Source organism: Gadus morhua, chromosome 16 (assembly GCF_902167405.1).
Source record: "Gadus morhua chromosome 16, gadMor3.0, whole genome shotgun sequence".
NCBI lineage: Eukaryota > Metazoa > Chordata > Actinopteri > Gadiformes > Gadidae > Gadus > Gadus morhua.
Genome location: NC_044063.1, coordinates 9,731,118 through 9,747,504, shown reverse-complemented (window position 1 = coordinate 9,747,504; position 16,387 = coordinate 9,731,118). Strand labels below are relative to the sequence as shown.

The following is a 16,387-nucleotide window of genomic DNA, read 5'->3' as shown; positions in this document are numbered from 1 at the left end:
TAGAAGAATATCCAGATATTGTGTTACTGTAATTTACAAATTGAGTCCTGTTTGATAGGTAAGACTGAAACCATGATGGAACAGTCCCCTGGGTTCCAACATACTTCTCCAAACAGTTTAAGAGTAGGCTGTGATTGATGGTATCAAATGCAGCGCTTAAGTCAAGAAGTAGAAGCAAAGATGCTAGATTATTATCCGCAGTCTGTAAAAGGTCATTCACAACTCTTGTTAATGCTGACTCAGTGGAATGACGGGATAGGAAACCAGATTAAACTTTCTCAAACAATCTGTTTTGTGATAGATGAGTAGTGAGTTGGTCAGCAACAGCTTTTTCAAGTATTTTTGACATAAAAGGTACATTTGATACTGGTCTGTAATTATTCAGAACTAGTGGATCCAAATTGGGTATTTTAAGCAGTGGTTTTATAAATGCTATCTTGAAAGCTGATGGCATACTACCTGAGGCTAGTGATTTTTTTGTGATGACAAGGAAGGAATGAAGTAGAAGAGGTAGTAATTCTTTAAAAAGACTAGACGGGTCAGCAGGCAAGTGGTGGACTTTGAGGAGTTCACAAACTTAGATAATGTCTCAGGAGAGATCATTTCAAACTTTGAAAAGGTGCAGTTAGAGTTAGCCCCTGTGTCTACTGTGTTGGGGGTACTGTGAGGATCAATCTCATCCCTGATTGATTCGATTTTTGTTGTGAAAGATTTCAGAAATTCATCCGGAGTGAGGTGAAGAAGGAGGATAGGGGGGTATTTTTAGTGAGTTTGCTAAAAGTAAAAAATAAAAAACAGGGAATGTTTCTATTAGAGTGTATCAAATTTGAAAAATGGGTTGTTCTGGCAGCTGAGAGAGCAAATATGTAATATTTAAAGCTCTTAGCCCAAGCCAAACGATCAGACTCCAATTTTGTCATTCATTATAGCCAACTGCCCAAAAGTTAGCTTGGTTCAAATCACACCAGTGGCAGCGCCTATACCACCTCAGGCAGCTGAAGAAATTCTGAGTCTCCCTTGGGATCCTCAAATCCTTCTACTCTTGAGCTTTGGAGAGCTTCCGGACAAGCTTGTCAGGAGGCTCTCCAAAGTTAGCTATAATGGGCTGGTCTACATTCATTTTACCACTTGAGCAACATAGCAAAAATCAGATCATTCTTGTCATTGGGTGATACGGAATGCACGAGATGTCCCTCAGGATCCCCCGGCCAGCGCCTCGCAACCTACCCGTCCACGTCCCCCCATCCCCCCGTCAGGATTCTCAGTCCTACCCCCCCCCCCCCCCCCACCTCCTCGTCAGGATTATTCCTCTGTCCTATAACAACAAGCTATGTTTTCATCCATATATGATATACATACAGGGAATTCAGATACATGTCATAGGGGCAGGCAGGGGGTTCCCCATTTTGTAGAAGGATGTCTACTGGTAGACTGCGGACATTAGGGATGGAACCCAGAACCTCTCTGATGGGAATTGAACCAATCTGACCATCTGTCGATTCAGTTTCATAACAGTTTCATCTGACTTCAGTTCAACCACCCTGTCTGTTGACTTTGTGTGTCCCTCTTGGGTCTCCCTGGATTTTACATGATTATAAAATAACTGTCCTGGAGCCCTGCATGGGCATAACACAAATTTACTGAACATGCACGGTATCAATTACAGTTGATGACAGAAGTACTATCCAGTGTAACAGGTAAGATACCAAGAGGTTATAAATTATATCGAACTCCTTGAAATATTGATTGAGATGCTTTATTTTTTATTGAAGGAAACATTTTTCAGGAAAAAGCAATACTTTGACAACTAAAACAATACAATCATGAAAATAAATGATACCCCTGGTCACTGGACAATGGAGCTGACGATGGAATCATTAAATATACCGCCTGGCTTCATTTACCCTGCTTTTGTTTTTGGGACGCTTACATATGTATTGATTCTGTTTTGTAATATACTAGTGTTTACAACAATTGTCTTCACAAAGAGTTTGCATTCGCCTATGTTCATCTTGCTGTTAAACCTGCCTGTACTGGACATAATGGGAGCCACTGCTCTTCTCCCTCAGCTGTTACACAGTATAGTGTCAAATGACCGCTCTATTTCCTACCCAGGGTGTTTTCTCCAGGCGCTGTTGATTCACATCTATGCTACAGGGAACTTCTTATTCTTAACTGCGATGGCCTATGACAGATATATTGCTATATGCTTGCCTCTTCGATACCACTCTCTAATGACGTCCAATATTTTGATAAGAATCATCGTAGTTGTTTGGTTATTTGACATCTTTATTCTGGCAGTGCTGTTTGGTATATCTACACGGTTCAAATTTTGTATGAATAATATTGTGGATGTATTCTGCAACAATCCCTCTTTATTGAAACTAGTCTGTGGAGACAGTAGCGCAAATAACTACTATGGGTTATTCACTATCATATTAATTCAAGGTGGATCACTGATTATAGTTACATACACATACATCCAGATCTTGGTGACCTGTTTGAAGACTAAGCAATCAGATGCGAGGGGGAAAGCGCTCCAAACATGTGGAACACATCTGATTGTTTTCTTATTATTAGAGATCAACGCTCTCATCACTTTGCTGTCTCACAGATTTGAGAGCGTGTCCCCGCACCTTAGGAGGGCCATCGGTTTATCAATAATTGTATTTCCCCCAGTACTCAATCCACTTATATATGGGTTAAACACAAAAGAACTTCAGAAAAACATGATTAAAATCATTAAAAGAGCTAGGTTAACTTTTTTTATTTAATTTTAATATATCAAGTGAAGATTATGCATGGAAGGTGACTTTGATTGATTCGTACTCATGGTCTTTTATAATTTGACTTCCAGGATGCAAGCGTAAAAGTACATACAAATATCTTTGTATGTAGTTTTATTCGCATAGGTACAACAGGAGAACATACACAAACAACTTGTCTGATGCATTTCGTTATAGTATTTATAGCTCATGCAAATTTGCAAAAAACTTTCCAAATGTATTATTCATTAATTGTAATACAAATGTTAACTTGAACATATAGTATGACATTTTTGATTGATTTTGATTTGTTCATGTTTTTAGAATTAGGATTAAACAGATAATTAACATGTTTTAAAGGAAATTTAAAGGCAAATTTAAACTGTTTAATGTTTGTCCTTATATAAATATGTGTTTCATATTAAACGTTTTAACCTAAATAGAAGGATTTGGGAGTCTGTGTGTGTCAGTTGTTTCGTTGTCATTGAGAACAGTATTGAATAAGTGATTCTTAATCCCACTCTCCTGGGTGGCAGGGAGGCCGGTTTCTATTCAGCCATCAAGCAAATGAACCCAAAGACTGAAATATGTTTTTCTACAAGTTAGGTTAAACAAGAACTACATAGATATAAGGTTGCTGGATTTGATTCTGCCTGTGGATTTAAAAATGCAAATTCAAAGCATGTAATTCGTTATTATGGGAATTACTGGGGAGAAGGAAAAATAAAGTTACAAATCAAATAATAATTGAACTTGACGAGATGAGAGAAGACATCATTCGAGTCTTGTTTGATAAAAAAATACACTTTTTCAGTCGACCTCATGATTTCATCACAGTAATAGCTGTAGGTAAAACAGAGTAACAACTCGAGGGAAATATCAAAGGCTACGCCAACTATCCAATGTGATGTATTCTTGCTGTGTTGTTGAGTACCATAAATTAAGTATTGTCTGTTGAAGCTATGGATATGTGACTAAGATTAGTCATGTCCACCTAATCAGAAATTGTGGAACCAGGGGAAACCGGTGATTGATCTTGTGACTCTCTTCGCAACTTAGCTAAGAGAGCCAACGGTTAATATATTGTGGAGATCAGCCAGGGAAGAACCAGAAGTGAGCCCAGCGTTATCAGGGTATTACAACTCCCGTGCCTTATACACCGCATGGCTACGGTGTTGCATTTATTTTCACACAGCCACAGTACAGGGGAATAACATACCATATAGCCCATGGACATAAGTGCCTCGATGCAGGTGTTGGTATGGTTCATTCTTATAGGTACAACAGGAGACACATACACATACAATTTGTCTGAAGCATTTCATTATAGTATTTAGAGCTCATGCAAATTTGCAAAAAACTTTCCAAATGTATTATTCATTAATTGTAATACGAATGTTAACTTGAATATATAGCATGATATTTTTGATTGATTTTGATTTGTTCATGTTTTTAGAATCAGGATTATACAGATAATTAACATGTTTTAAAGGCAGTTTAAAGGCAAATACTCTGTTTAATGTTTGTTATAATTGTCCTAATATAAATATGTATTTTATATTAAACGATTTAACCTAAATAGAAGGATTTGGGAGTCTGTGTATGTCAGTTGTTTCGTTGTCATTGAGAACAGTATTGAATAAGTGAGTCTTAATCCCGCTCTCCTGGGTGGCAGGGAGGCCGGTTTCTATTCAGCCATCAAGCAAATGAACCCAAAGACTTAAATATGTTTTTCTTCAAGTTAGGTTCAACAAGAACTACATAGATATAAGGTTACTGGATTTGATTCTGCCTGTGTATTCAAAAATGCAAATTCAAAGCATGTAATTTGTTTTTATGGGAATTACTGGGGAGAAGGAAAAATAAAGTTACAAATCAAGAAGTAATTTAACTTGATGAGATGAGAGAAGGTATCATTAGTCTTTTTTGATAAAAAAATACACTTCTTCAGTTGAGCTCATTATTTCGAGACAGTAATAGTTGTAGGTAAAACAGAGGAACAACTCGAGGGAAATATCAATAGTAGGCTACGCCAACTATCCAATGTGAAGTATTCTTGCTGTGTTGTTGAGTACCATAAAGTATTAAGTAAGTAAGCATTGTCTGTTATTGAAGGTATGTACAGGTATATCTGAATAAGATTAGTCATGTTCACCTAATCAGAAATTGTGGAACCAGGGGAAACCGGTGATTGATCTTGTGACTCTCTTCGTAAATTAATTAAGTGAGTTAACGTTAATGTATTGTGGCGATCAGCCAGGGAAGAACCAAAAGTGAGCCCAGCGATACCAGGGTACTACAACTCCTGTGCCTCATACACTGCATGGCTACGGTTGTTGCATTTATTTTTCACACAGCCACAGTACAAGGGAATATCAAACCATATACCCCATGGACATAAGTGCCTCGATGCAGATGTTGCTGTAGCCGACCCCACTAGTCACCGAGGTGCCACCCCCCCAGGGGGGCTATTAGTCCAATAGCCTGCCCCGTTCCATGTACCCATGAGCCAACCCCGGCACACTGGCGAGGCACACGGCTGTGATCGCCACAATATACTAGCTGGAATAGCTGAGTCAATAGTCAATAGTGACATTTAACACGGAAAAAAGAAACTGACATTAGCACATTGGCAATCAGAGTGGCGGATTTCAAATAAAATATTTTTTTTATTTCATAAGTTGATTAAATGGGCAATTAATAAGAGATTGTTTGACTTATTGTTGCGTGGAACACGATTATTCATTGCAATTCAATGAAAGAATGGCCAAGTGAATCCAGACAATGTCTGTTATGCATAAGCAAAACATCCTCAGCTTAAGGGCCTGAAGATAACTTTGCTCGTCAGCCACTCTTTTTTTTACTGTTCGAGACCCAAGCTCTGCTGGCTAGCTAGCAAATTACTTTGTTTGCAAGCTAGATTCATACATTTAGCCTCAAAGTAAAGTAAAGTTTAAGTGGAAGGTATTGTTTCTCTAAAGATTTGAGTGTGTCCCCATACCTGAGGAGAGCCCTATGTGTATCTGTTGTTGTATTTCCCCCGGTACCCAATCCACTTGTATATGGATTTAAAACCTAGGAACTCAGTTTGATTATACAACCCGTATCTTTAGAAGATTATGTTTTACCAAGAATTGAACGTTGAACGAATACATTTGTTATCCTTCATTTTTTCAAGAAGTCTCATTGAGATCCATCTGTTTTGTAAAAGGGCACTATAACAATACATGTCATATTTCACAAACAAGAAAATTAAAAAAGCAGAAGCATTAAGCAGAACATTCACTAACATGAAGAATGTACGAGCAAAAATGTACATTAACATTTTAAGTCCCTTAAAAAATGAGTAGTTCAGTTCAGATGTTGTGTAGCTCGTCCTAGAGTTATTGATTGTAATACCTCAAACCAGCCTTCCAGGTTTTGTATTTGTACATGGAACTGTTAGAGATACACGTTTTCGATGTGAACCTGGTTGAGGATGTTAAATAAAAAGTAATACATATACATTTAAGAATATATATGTTTTCCTAATGTAAGGGACGACCATCCAACCTTGGCATATAGCTCAGTTGTGAGGGTGGTATCAGTGTTGCGTGATAAATCAGATGGTTTAGCGTGGGCTGGTTAGAGAACTGCTTTGTCATTGTTTTGTTAACAAAAGGAACCTGCATTGATCCCTTATGATTGCAACCTGAGGAATTGTTTAGCAAGATTCTTTGTTTGACCTGATTATAATTATTAGTATGGAACCCAGAACCTCTCTGATGGGAATTGAACCAATCTGACCATCTGTCGATTCAGTTTCATAGCTGTAGCTCTATTGAAATGGGTAGCCCCTGACTTGATGGTTGATTTTGGATGTCCCTCTTGGGTCTTCCTGGTTCTTACATGATTATAAAATAATTGTCCTGGAGCACTGCATGAGCAGAACATAAATGTACTGAACAAGCATGGGCAGTATCAATTACAGTTGATGACGGAAGTGCTATACAGTGTAACAGGTAAGATACCAAGAGGTTAGCAATGAATATCGAACTCTTTGAGATGCTTTATTTTTATTAAAGGAAAAAATCTCTTGAGGAAATTGCAATACTTTTAAAACTAAAACAATACAATCATGAAAATAAATGATACCCCTGGTCACTGGACAATGGAGCTGACGATGGACTCATTAGATATACCGCCTGGCTTCATTTACCCTGCTTTTGTTTTTGGGACCCTTACATATGTAATGATTCTGTTTTGTAATATACTAGTGTTTACAACAATTGTCTTCACAAAGAGTTTGCATTCGCCTATGTTCATCTTGCTGTTAAACCTGCCTATACTGGACATAATGGGAGCAACTGCTCTTCTCCCTCAGCTGTTACACAGTATAGTGTCAAAGGACCGCTCTATTTCCTACCCAGGGTGTTTTCTCCAGGCTCTATTGATTCATATCTATGGTTCAGGAAACCTCTTATTCTTAACTGTGATGGCCTATGACCGTTATATTGCTATATGCTTACCTCTTAGGTACCACTCTCTCATGACGTCCAATATTTTGATAAGAATCATCGTAGGTGTTTGGTTATTTGACATCTTTATTCTGGCAGTGCTATTTGGTATATCTACACAGTTCAAATTTTGTATGAATAATATTGTGGATGTATTCTGCAACAATCCCTCTTTAGTGAAACTAGTCTGTGGCGACAGTAGCGTAAATGACTACTATGGGTTATTCACTATCACATTATTTCAAGGTGGATCACTGATCATAGTTTCATATACATACATCCAGATCTTGTTGACCTGTTTGACTAATAAGCAGTCAGATGCTAGGGTGAAAGCTCTCCAAACATGTGGAACACATCTAATTGTTTTCTTATTATTTGAGAACAACGCTCTCATAACTTTGCTGGCTCACAGATTTGAGAGTGTGTCCCCTAACATCAGAAGGGCCCTGGGTGTATCAGTTATTGTGTTTCCCCCTATACTCAATCCACTTATATATGGGTTAAACACAAAAGAGCTTCAGAAAAACATGATGAAAATCATTCAAAGAGTAAGGTTAACTTAAAAATAACGAACTAAACCATGTACAATTCCAATGCACCTTTTTTTTATTCAATGAAAAAAATATCAAGTGAGGAATATACATGAAGGGTGACTTAGCTATTATCAATGTTTCTGGACTTATTTTCATTTAGTTTAGAAGTGATCAATAAATTATGGATCGTATTCATGGTCTTTCCTATTTGCCTTCTAGGATGCAAAGGTAAAAGTACAAACAAATATCTTTTCTGGTATGGTTTATTCTCATAGGGACAACTGGAGACACATACACATACAATTTGTCTGATGCAATTCATTATAGTATTTATAGCTCATGCAGGTTTGCAAAAAAAAACAACACAATTTATTATTCATTAAATGTAAGACGAATGTCAACATGAATGTTACATTTTTCATGTTTTTAGAATTAGGATTAAACAGATAATTACAATTCTGTTGGCAAATACTCTGTTTAATGTTTGGAATAATTGTCGTAATGTAAATATGTATTTCATATTAAACGTTTTAACCTAAATTGAAGGATTTGGGAGTCTGTGTGTGTTTCGTTGTCATTGAGAACAGTATTGAATAAGTGAGTCTTAATCCCGCTCTCCTGGGTGGCAGGGAGGCCGGTTTCTATTCAGCCATCAAGCAAATTAACCCAAAGACTTAAATATGGTTTTCTTCAAGTTAGGTTCAACAAAAACTATATAGATGTTAGGGTTACTTGATTTGATCCTGCTCATGAATTAATTAAAAAAGGAAAATTAAAAGAACGTGATTTTTTTATGGGAATTACTTGGGAGAAGAAAAAAAAAGTTTAAAATCAAAGAGTAATTCAACTTGATGAGATGAAAGAATGTATCATTAGAGTATTGTTTGCTATTATACACTTTTTCAGTCGACCTCATGATTACGTCACAGTGTTAGCTGCAGGTGAAACAGAGGTACAACTGGAGGGAAATATCAATAGCAGGCTACGCCAACGATCCAATGTGATGTATACTTGCTGTGTTGTTGGATACCATAAATTAAGCATTGTCTGTTGAAGGTATGTATATCTGACAAAGATTAGTCATGTTCACCTAATCAGAAAATGTGGAACCAGGGGAAACCGGTGATTGATCTTGTGACTCTCTTCGTAAATTAATTAAGAGAGTTAACGTTAATGTATTGTGGCGATCAGCCAGGGAAGTACCAGAAGTGAGCCCAGCGTTATCAGGGTACTACAACTCCCGTGCCTCGTACACCGCACGGCTACGGGTGTTGCATTTATTTTCACACAGCAACCGAACAAGTGAATAATAACATAATATAACAATAATAAAATAATAACACACCATTTACCCCGTGGACATAAGTGCCTCAATGTAGGTGCTGCTGTAGCCGACCCCACTTGTCACCGCGGTGCCACCCCCCCAGGTGGGCTATTAGTCCAAACAGACTGATAGCCACGGCTTTGATCGCCACAATAAACTATCTGGCAGATCCGAGTCCAAGTCATGTCAAGTCTTTCTGGGCTCAAGTCCGATGGTCAATAGTGAAATTGAACACGTATAAAAAAATTGACATTACTACATTGGCAATCAGAGCGGCAGATTTCAAGTAAAACAGTTTTTTGGAATAATGAAATGATTAAATGGGTAATTAATAAGAGATTGTTTGACTTATTGTTGTGTGGAACACGGTTATTGATTGCAATTTAGTGAGAGGATGACCGAATGAATCCAGACGATGTCAGTAATGCATGAGCAAAACATCCTTAGAGCAAGGGCCTGAAGTAAACTTTGGTCATAAGCCACTCATGCGGAAACGACATGGGACAACGTTTTTTTTTTCTTCATACATCTAGCATTAAATTAAAGTAAAATTTAAGTGGAAGGAAATGTTTCCAAACAATTTAGCTTATGTTTTTATTACATTTTGTTTTCAATTAGGTGCTTACAATTTCATCTGGGCTATGAGTTGGTTTAGTTTAGTTACAATTCGATACAGCAAAGCATGCTGTGTTACATCATCTCTTGAGTGTCCCTGCCAATTGAATACCTATAAAAGAGCTGCCCCTTTGTGATGCAAATGCATTGTAGGTTATCTATTAGTAGATGAAAGAGATACAACACACTAACAGGTAAGATACAAAGAAAAGTTAGAAAAGATTTAGTTAGATTAATCTAGAACTGTGTTTGATGGAAGTACATGTTAGATCTATTTTGGAGTAATGAAAAAAGTAACATTTTTAACTTCTCATTATTTTTCCAGGATAACTTAACATTTAATCATGAACTTAAATGATACTCTTGGTTACTGGAAAATGGAACTGAAGCTGGAATCATTAAACCTAGAAACTGGCAACATTTATCCAGCTTTTATTTTTGGAACCCTTGCATATTTAATTACTATTTTCTTTAATATGTTAGTATTAACAACGATTGTCTTCACAAAGAGTTTACATAAGCCCATGTTCCTCCTGCTGTTAAACCTACCAATAATGGACATGATTGGAGCCACTGCTTTTCTACCACAGCTTGTAACCAGCATTGTTTCCAAAAACCGCGCTATTTCCTACCCTGGGTGTTTTCTCCAGGCTCTGTCTATTCACATCTATGGTACAGGGAACTTAATGTTTCTAAGTGCGATGGCTTATGACAGGTATATCGCTATATGCTTGCCTCTTCGGTACAATGCTATCATGACCTCAAATATTTTAATAAGAATCATCAGTAGCATTTGGTTGGTTACTATCTCTTTGATTGGCATCCTTTTAGCTCTTTTTGCACGGTTCAAAATTTGTAGGAATAGAGTAGTAGATGTATACTGCAATAATCCTTCTTTGGTAAAACTGGTCTGTGAAGACAGCAGCGTAAATAACTACTATGGTTTATTCACTATCATATTAATTCAAGGTGGATCACTATTAATAATTGTATACACATACATCCAGATATTGTTGACTTGTGCTATCACTAAGCAGTCAGATGCTAGGGGAAAGGCTCTCCAAACATGTGGAACACATCTGATTGTTTTTATATTTTTAGAGGTTAATACTGCAATCAGTTTAATCTCTCACAGATTTGAGAGTGTGTCCCCATACTTGAGGAGAGCCCTAGGTGTATCCATTGTTGTATTTCCCCCATTACTCAATCCAATTGTATATGGATTTAAAACCAAGGAACTCAGGCGGAATATAATCCGTCTATTTAGAAGATCATGAAGATCATTCCCAATAATTGAACAAATACCTTTTCATTGTTAATTTGTCATTACTTTTGTACATCAAATATACTTATGTATACGTTCTGTACATGTTGTAGCCGTTAAAATAAAACGGATATTGCAAGAATGCAATATATTGCATGCATCATTTTAACCATTCTTTAATATATATCTAGTATTCGATGTACACATTATGTAATTTGAATGCTAGCTACACAATTGTTATATTTTTTTAAGATGAATGTAAATAATGTATCAAATTACAGTATGGGAAAGTGGGTAAATGCATGTTTTTAATATAAATGTCGATATTAAATGAAACATTTTATTAAAAATCTCTGTTTAGTTGTTTATTTTGATCAAATTTAAGAATTGTATATGGATTTAAAACCCAAGAACTCAGGCGGAATATAATCCGTCTCTTTAGAAGATCATGTTTTTCCCAATAATTGAACAAATACATTTTCATTGTTAACTTGTCATTAATTTTGTACATAAAATATACTTATGTATATGTTCCGTACATGTTGTAGCCGTTTAAATAAAATTGATATTGCAAGAATGTACTATATTGCATGCATCATTTTAACCACTTTAATTTATATTTAGTATTGGATGTATATATTATGTAATTTGTATGTTAGCTACACAATTGTTATATTTTTTAAGAAGATAAATGTCAATAATGTATCAATTACATTATGGGAAAGTGTGTAAATGCATGTTTTTAATACATATTTCCATATTAAATGATACATTTTATCAAAAATCTCTGTTTAGTTGTCATTTTGCCTCAAATTTAAGAATTGTAAGTTGAAGTTATAGCCCTGGTCGACCTAACTGTCTGCCACTGCCTCAGAGTGTGACATAGTGCCCCCACTGAGGCAAAAGCTGACAGTTGCTGGGAGGAGCTGGAGTAGCAGAACACAATAACCCTTTTGAACTTTTTATTTAACGTTTATTTCATCAGGGATTCTCATTGAGTTTAGAATCTCTTTTGCAAGAGAGCCCTAACAGTAACTATCAAATATCACAAACAACTAAAGAAAATTATAGAGACACAGATGCATCAACCAAATCATTTCAAAGGTAACAAGAATGTGACAATTTCAATTAGTTGATTATGAGTACTTGCTATATTCTTAGTTATTTTTCTAACCCTATATATGTATATAAATATATATATATTTATATTTGAACAAATTGTATAATTATATCACTTTCATGAATTAAATTGAAACTATGCCAATACAAACCACCATTTCTCTTGCTTATTAAAAGTACCATCATATGTCCAAAGTCGTATCTTAATTGCAACTTAAGTAGGTTGTGTTTTCAATGAGACCACTCACATCTCAAAGTAGAACTCTGTCGAATTTTGACCCAATTATTGTTTTCCTGAGGGTCACCCCATGTCGAGGGAAGCTAGAAACCTGACGAAAACCGATTAGACCAAGCCAGAGTTCTGCACTGGCTGCTGCGCTATGGAATACCTATAACACTAACCTATGGGGGCAAGCTCTCTTTTATTTTCTGACTGTTCCACTTTGCACTCTCTATTTCTCTTCACTCAATTACCCTGGCTCTTGTGCTCACACTTGCATGTTAGCGAGCTTGATAATGATATGATTTTAAACTTGATAATTACATAGCGGTTTCAAGCATGCCCTAAATCAAACAGAATAGATCCATACAGCCATCACTCCACAGCATAAACGGAATATCGCACAGTTCCCCTGATAATTCAGCCCCCCCCCCCCCCCCCCCCCTCCCGTGCCTGAACAAGACGAGAAGAGGGGTTGGCCACTGGGAAGGCTTGGGAGGTGGGCTGTAGGCTGAGCACCGCATCAGAAGTTGAAAAGGTGCTGGTATTTCTTAGCTATTTTTCTATTGGCTGAACAAATATTTTTTTCATAATTTTGAGGTTTGGTTACGTTATACGTCAGGGCATATATGATACATATACAAACCTCCTTCTGAGAGAAGTTAGTTAGCATTAGTGCCAGGAAGCATATTGCCTTATATTTCTCTGCATTATTGAATAATTTTTGTTGTTAACTTTTTATTTGACCGTGAACTGTTGAAAATCTCCATTGACCATAGATGATGATTCAGCTGGAGACGTAGATGTAAAACGTATTCTTGACATTGTAGTTGAAAGTGCAGTAGTAAGCCTACACAATTTGTGATTTTGCAATCACTTGGTAAGAACTTTTTTCAGAGGGGAGATCTAAAGAAATGCTTAAGGTTATGCACAATATATTAAGGTTGAAATGTAAGTTGTAATGACATTGATTTTGACATGTGACATAGGCCTACTTGTGAATGAAAAAACAATTCGGTGTTGAAACAATTCACTAATTTCTGATAATGCATTTATTTTTCCAGGATTCAAAAAACAAAACAAAATGGTGATCTACTACAATACAAGTTCTATTCTGAATCTGCAACCCCTAAACCTGCCCCTCGAGACTGCGATATCTACGTTTCTTCTGGCCACACTAAGTTACCTGGTCATTTTGTTCTGTAACCTCTGCCTCATCCTCACAGTCGTCCTGAACAAGACTCTGCACCAGCCCATGCACCTCCTGCTCATTAACCTCCCCATCAACGACCTCATCGGCTCCACCGCCTTCTTCCCGCAGATCATTAAAGAATTACTCTTGGACACCCGAAAGATGCATTACACAGCGTGTCTTGCGCAAGCGTTTTGCATTCACACGTATGCTGTCGGGGCCGTGTTAATTCTCAGTCTCATGGCCTACGACAGGTATGTCGCAATTTGTTCCCCGTTGAAATATCAAAGTATCATGACTAATGCACATATAATGAAACTAATTACAGCGATGTGGGTGTTTAGTTTGATTTTGGTCAGCGTGATTTTCATTTTGCTCTTGCGCTTACCGCGCTGCAAGTCTCTCATTACGCACTCCTATTGTGACAATCCGTCCTTACTGGGACTGGTGTGCGCAGATACGTCCATCAACAACATCTATGGTCTCTTTACGGTGGCTATCGTCCAGTTGATAGGCCACGCATCCATTCTTTACACCTACCTTCACATCCTCGTTGCCTGTTGTAAAACCAAGAGGTCTGACACAAAATCAAAAGCCATGCAGACGTGTGCAACACACCTGGTCGTTTTTCTATTGTTAGAATGCATGGGTCTGTTCACGATCATATCATACAGATTAAACAATATATCGCCTGTTTTACGAAGATTTATAGGTGCTTCCGCCATAATATTCCCTTCAACATTGAATCCGATCATCTATGGACTTAAAACCAAAGAAATACGTGGGAAAGCACTCGCTTTTTTCAGGAAAAGAATATTTATATTTTGATTCTATGATGATTCTTTTCATGAATGATTACATTCTTGCTTTTTGAGTTTGATTTCAGATTGTGTTTTTTATCAATATAATTTCTAAATATTTAGGAATCAAATTTCTACATTAATCGATAATTCCCAATATACTTGCTAAGCCTCTGACTCTGTCGAGCGATGTTTGGCCCTCCTATAATGTTTCTAACCTTTCCATTAAATATAAATATCAATTCAAAAAGTTTTTTTCTTCAAATGTGTACAATTATAGAAATGCAAATATGTGTTGATACACTTTATAATGTGATAACTAGTATTTTCTTATAAAAAAACACACACACACACACACACACACACACACACATACACGCACGCACACACAAACACACACATAGACAACGACGAAAATAGTCCTATGTTCAGCGGAAACGTAATGTTTAATTGCACATATATTGTTGAGAAATTATTTTTAGTTTAGCAGAATTGCCACAAATGTAAGTAACAAGCGGACACAAACAATGGAAGCATTAGCAAAAGCTTCTGTATGTTGTAATGTGCTGCCCTCTTGTGTGAAATTATTTGGCTGGCAAGAATGTATAGTCCTAAACCACGACTAACCTTAATGGCTCGGCAGCGTAAGAAAAATCTGTAGTCCGTAGAAATAACCAACAAGGTTACACTATCGCACTCTACTGGTAAAACTGAATATGACATAACTTACACTGACATAAAAGCATTCGTCGAATCAACTTGTTACAAAAAATGAACACAACTTCAATGTAAATGTTATATTTAATCACATAGATTAACCCTAATTTATTATCAGCTTTTCATAAGCAAGCAAAAACTGATTGACTTGCTGTGTTCATTCTGTTCTATTTACTTTGCTGGTTCTGGCATTAGCTGAGCAACATAGCTAATAATTTCCTCTGCTTCTTTATCTTTGTGATTACCGGTACAAATATTGATAAAAAAAAAAATAGTCTCAACTTTTTCTAGTTTTCTTAATGTTCACGACCCTCCTTACAGTCAATAAGGCACATTGTTACATTGACAATTGCGTTCTGCGGTGATGACATAGCACATGCATAAAAACTGATCATAAGGTTGTATGTAGGCTAATACATAGGCCTACATAACTCCTTCCTGATCAATGTATTTTACAAAATAACATTGCAGTGTACATTTCAAACCCTTTCTATTAGTGCTGCACAATTAATCTAAACGCAATCGTGATATCCCTGTAACAAAACAAATGGCAAATACAGATGTGTTTGCGAGTGTTGCGTCATATGACAAGTCCACAAGGAAATTCATTTTCACAGAGTTTGTTTTAGAATTTCTATTCATTTGATTTAGCCTCTCCTGGAACCGTCACCTTATCGTGGTGGAGAGGTTTGCGTGTCCCTGTGAACCCTGTGTTGTCTGGAGCCTTGTGCTCCTGGTAGGGTCTCTCATGGCAGAGTGGTCTCAGGTGAGGGGCCAGACTAAGAATGGTTCAAAAATCCTCAATGAATAACGTAAGAAGAGGAGATGTGACCCGGCCCGGAGGAAGCCCGGGGCCCCCGTCTGGAGCCAGGCCCAGACGGAGGGCTCGATGGCGAGCGCCTGGTGGCCGGGTTTGCCACGGAGCCTGGTCGGGCACAGCCCTAACAAACTACGTGGCACCCCCCCCTCTCTTCATCCCATGGGCCCACCACCTGTGGGAAGACCCGTTGGGGTCGGGTGCGCAGCCACATGGGTGGCAGCGAAGGTCAGGGGTCTCGACGGACCAGACCCGGGCGGCAGAAGCTGGCTCTGGGGACGTGGAACGTCACCTCGCTGTGGGGAAAGGAACCGGAGCTTGTGAGGGAGGTGGAGCGCTATCAGTTAGATCTGGTGGGGCTTACCTCCACGCACAGTCTCAGCTCTGGTACCGTACTCCTGGATAAGGGTTGGACTCTATTCTTCTCCGGAGTTGCCAAGGGCGTGAGGCGCCGGGCGGGTGTGGGGATACTCATAAATCCCCGGCTGAGCGCCGCGGTGTTGGAGTTTACCCCGGTAGACGAGA

At 37.7% G+C, this 16,387-nt stretch overlaps 4 protein-coding genes across 4 annotated transcripts; all 4 read left to right on the top strand.

The window, feature by feature from the left end:
- Positions 1-1,823: 1,823 nt before the first annotated feature.
- On the top strand, positions 1,824-2,774 carry LOC115561092 (olfactory receptor 56A4-like). The gene has a single exon (XM_030380891.1). It carries the CDS (start codon positions 1,824-1,826, stop codon positions 2,772-2,774), a length of 951 nt encoding a protein of 316 aa, XP_030236751.1.
- Positions 2,775-6,882: 4,108 nt separating this feature from the next.
- Positions 6,883-7,824, top strand: LOC115561091 (olfactory receptor 1509-like). Its single transcript, XM_030380890.1, has one exon. It carries the CDS (start codon positions 6,883-6,885, stop codon positions 7,822-7,824), a length of 942 nt encoding a protein of 313 aa, XP_030236750.1.
- A 2,062-nt stretch (positions 7,825-9,886) lies between these two features.
- LOC115561753 (olfactory receptor 52E4-like) lies at positions 9,887-11,615 on the top strand. Its single transcript, XM_030381970.1, has 2 exons — positions 9,887-9,927; positions 10,059-11,615. The coding sequence occupies exon 2, from the start codon at positions 10,078-10,080 to the stop codon at positions 11,008-11,010; it is 933 nt and encodes a 310-aa protein (XP_030237830.1). The 5' UTR covers positions 9,887-9,927; positions 10,059-10,077; the 3' UTR covers positions 11,011-11,615.
- Positions 11,616-13,414: 1,799 nt separating this feature from the next.
- On the top strand, positions 13,415-14,356 carry LOC115561090 (olfactory receptor 52N5-like). The gene has a single exon (XM_030380889.1). The coding sequence runs from the start codon at positions 13,421-13,423 to the stop codon at positions 14,354-14,356; it is 936 nt and encodes a 311-aa protein (XP_030236749.1). The 5' UTR covers positions 13,415-13,420.
- Positions 14,357-16,387: the final 2,031 nt, after the last annotated feature.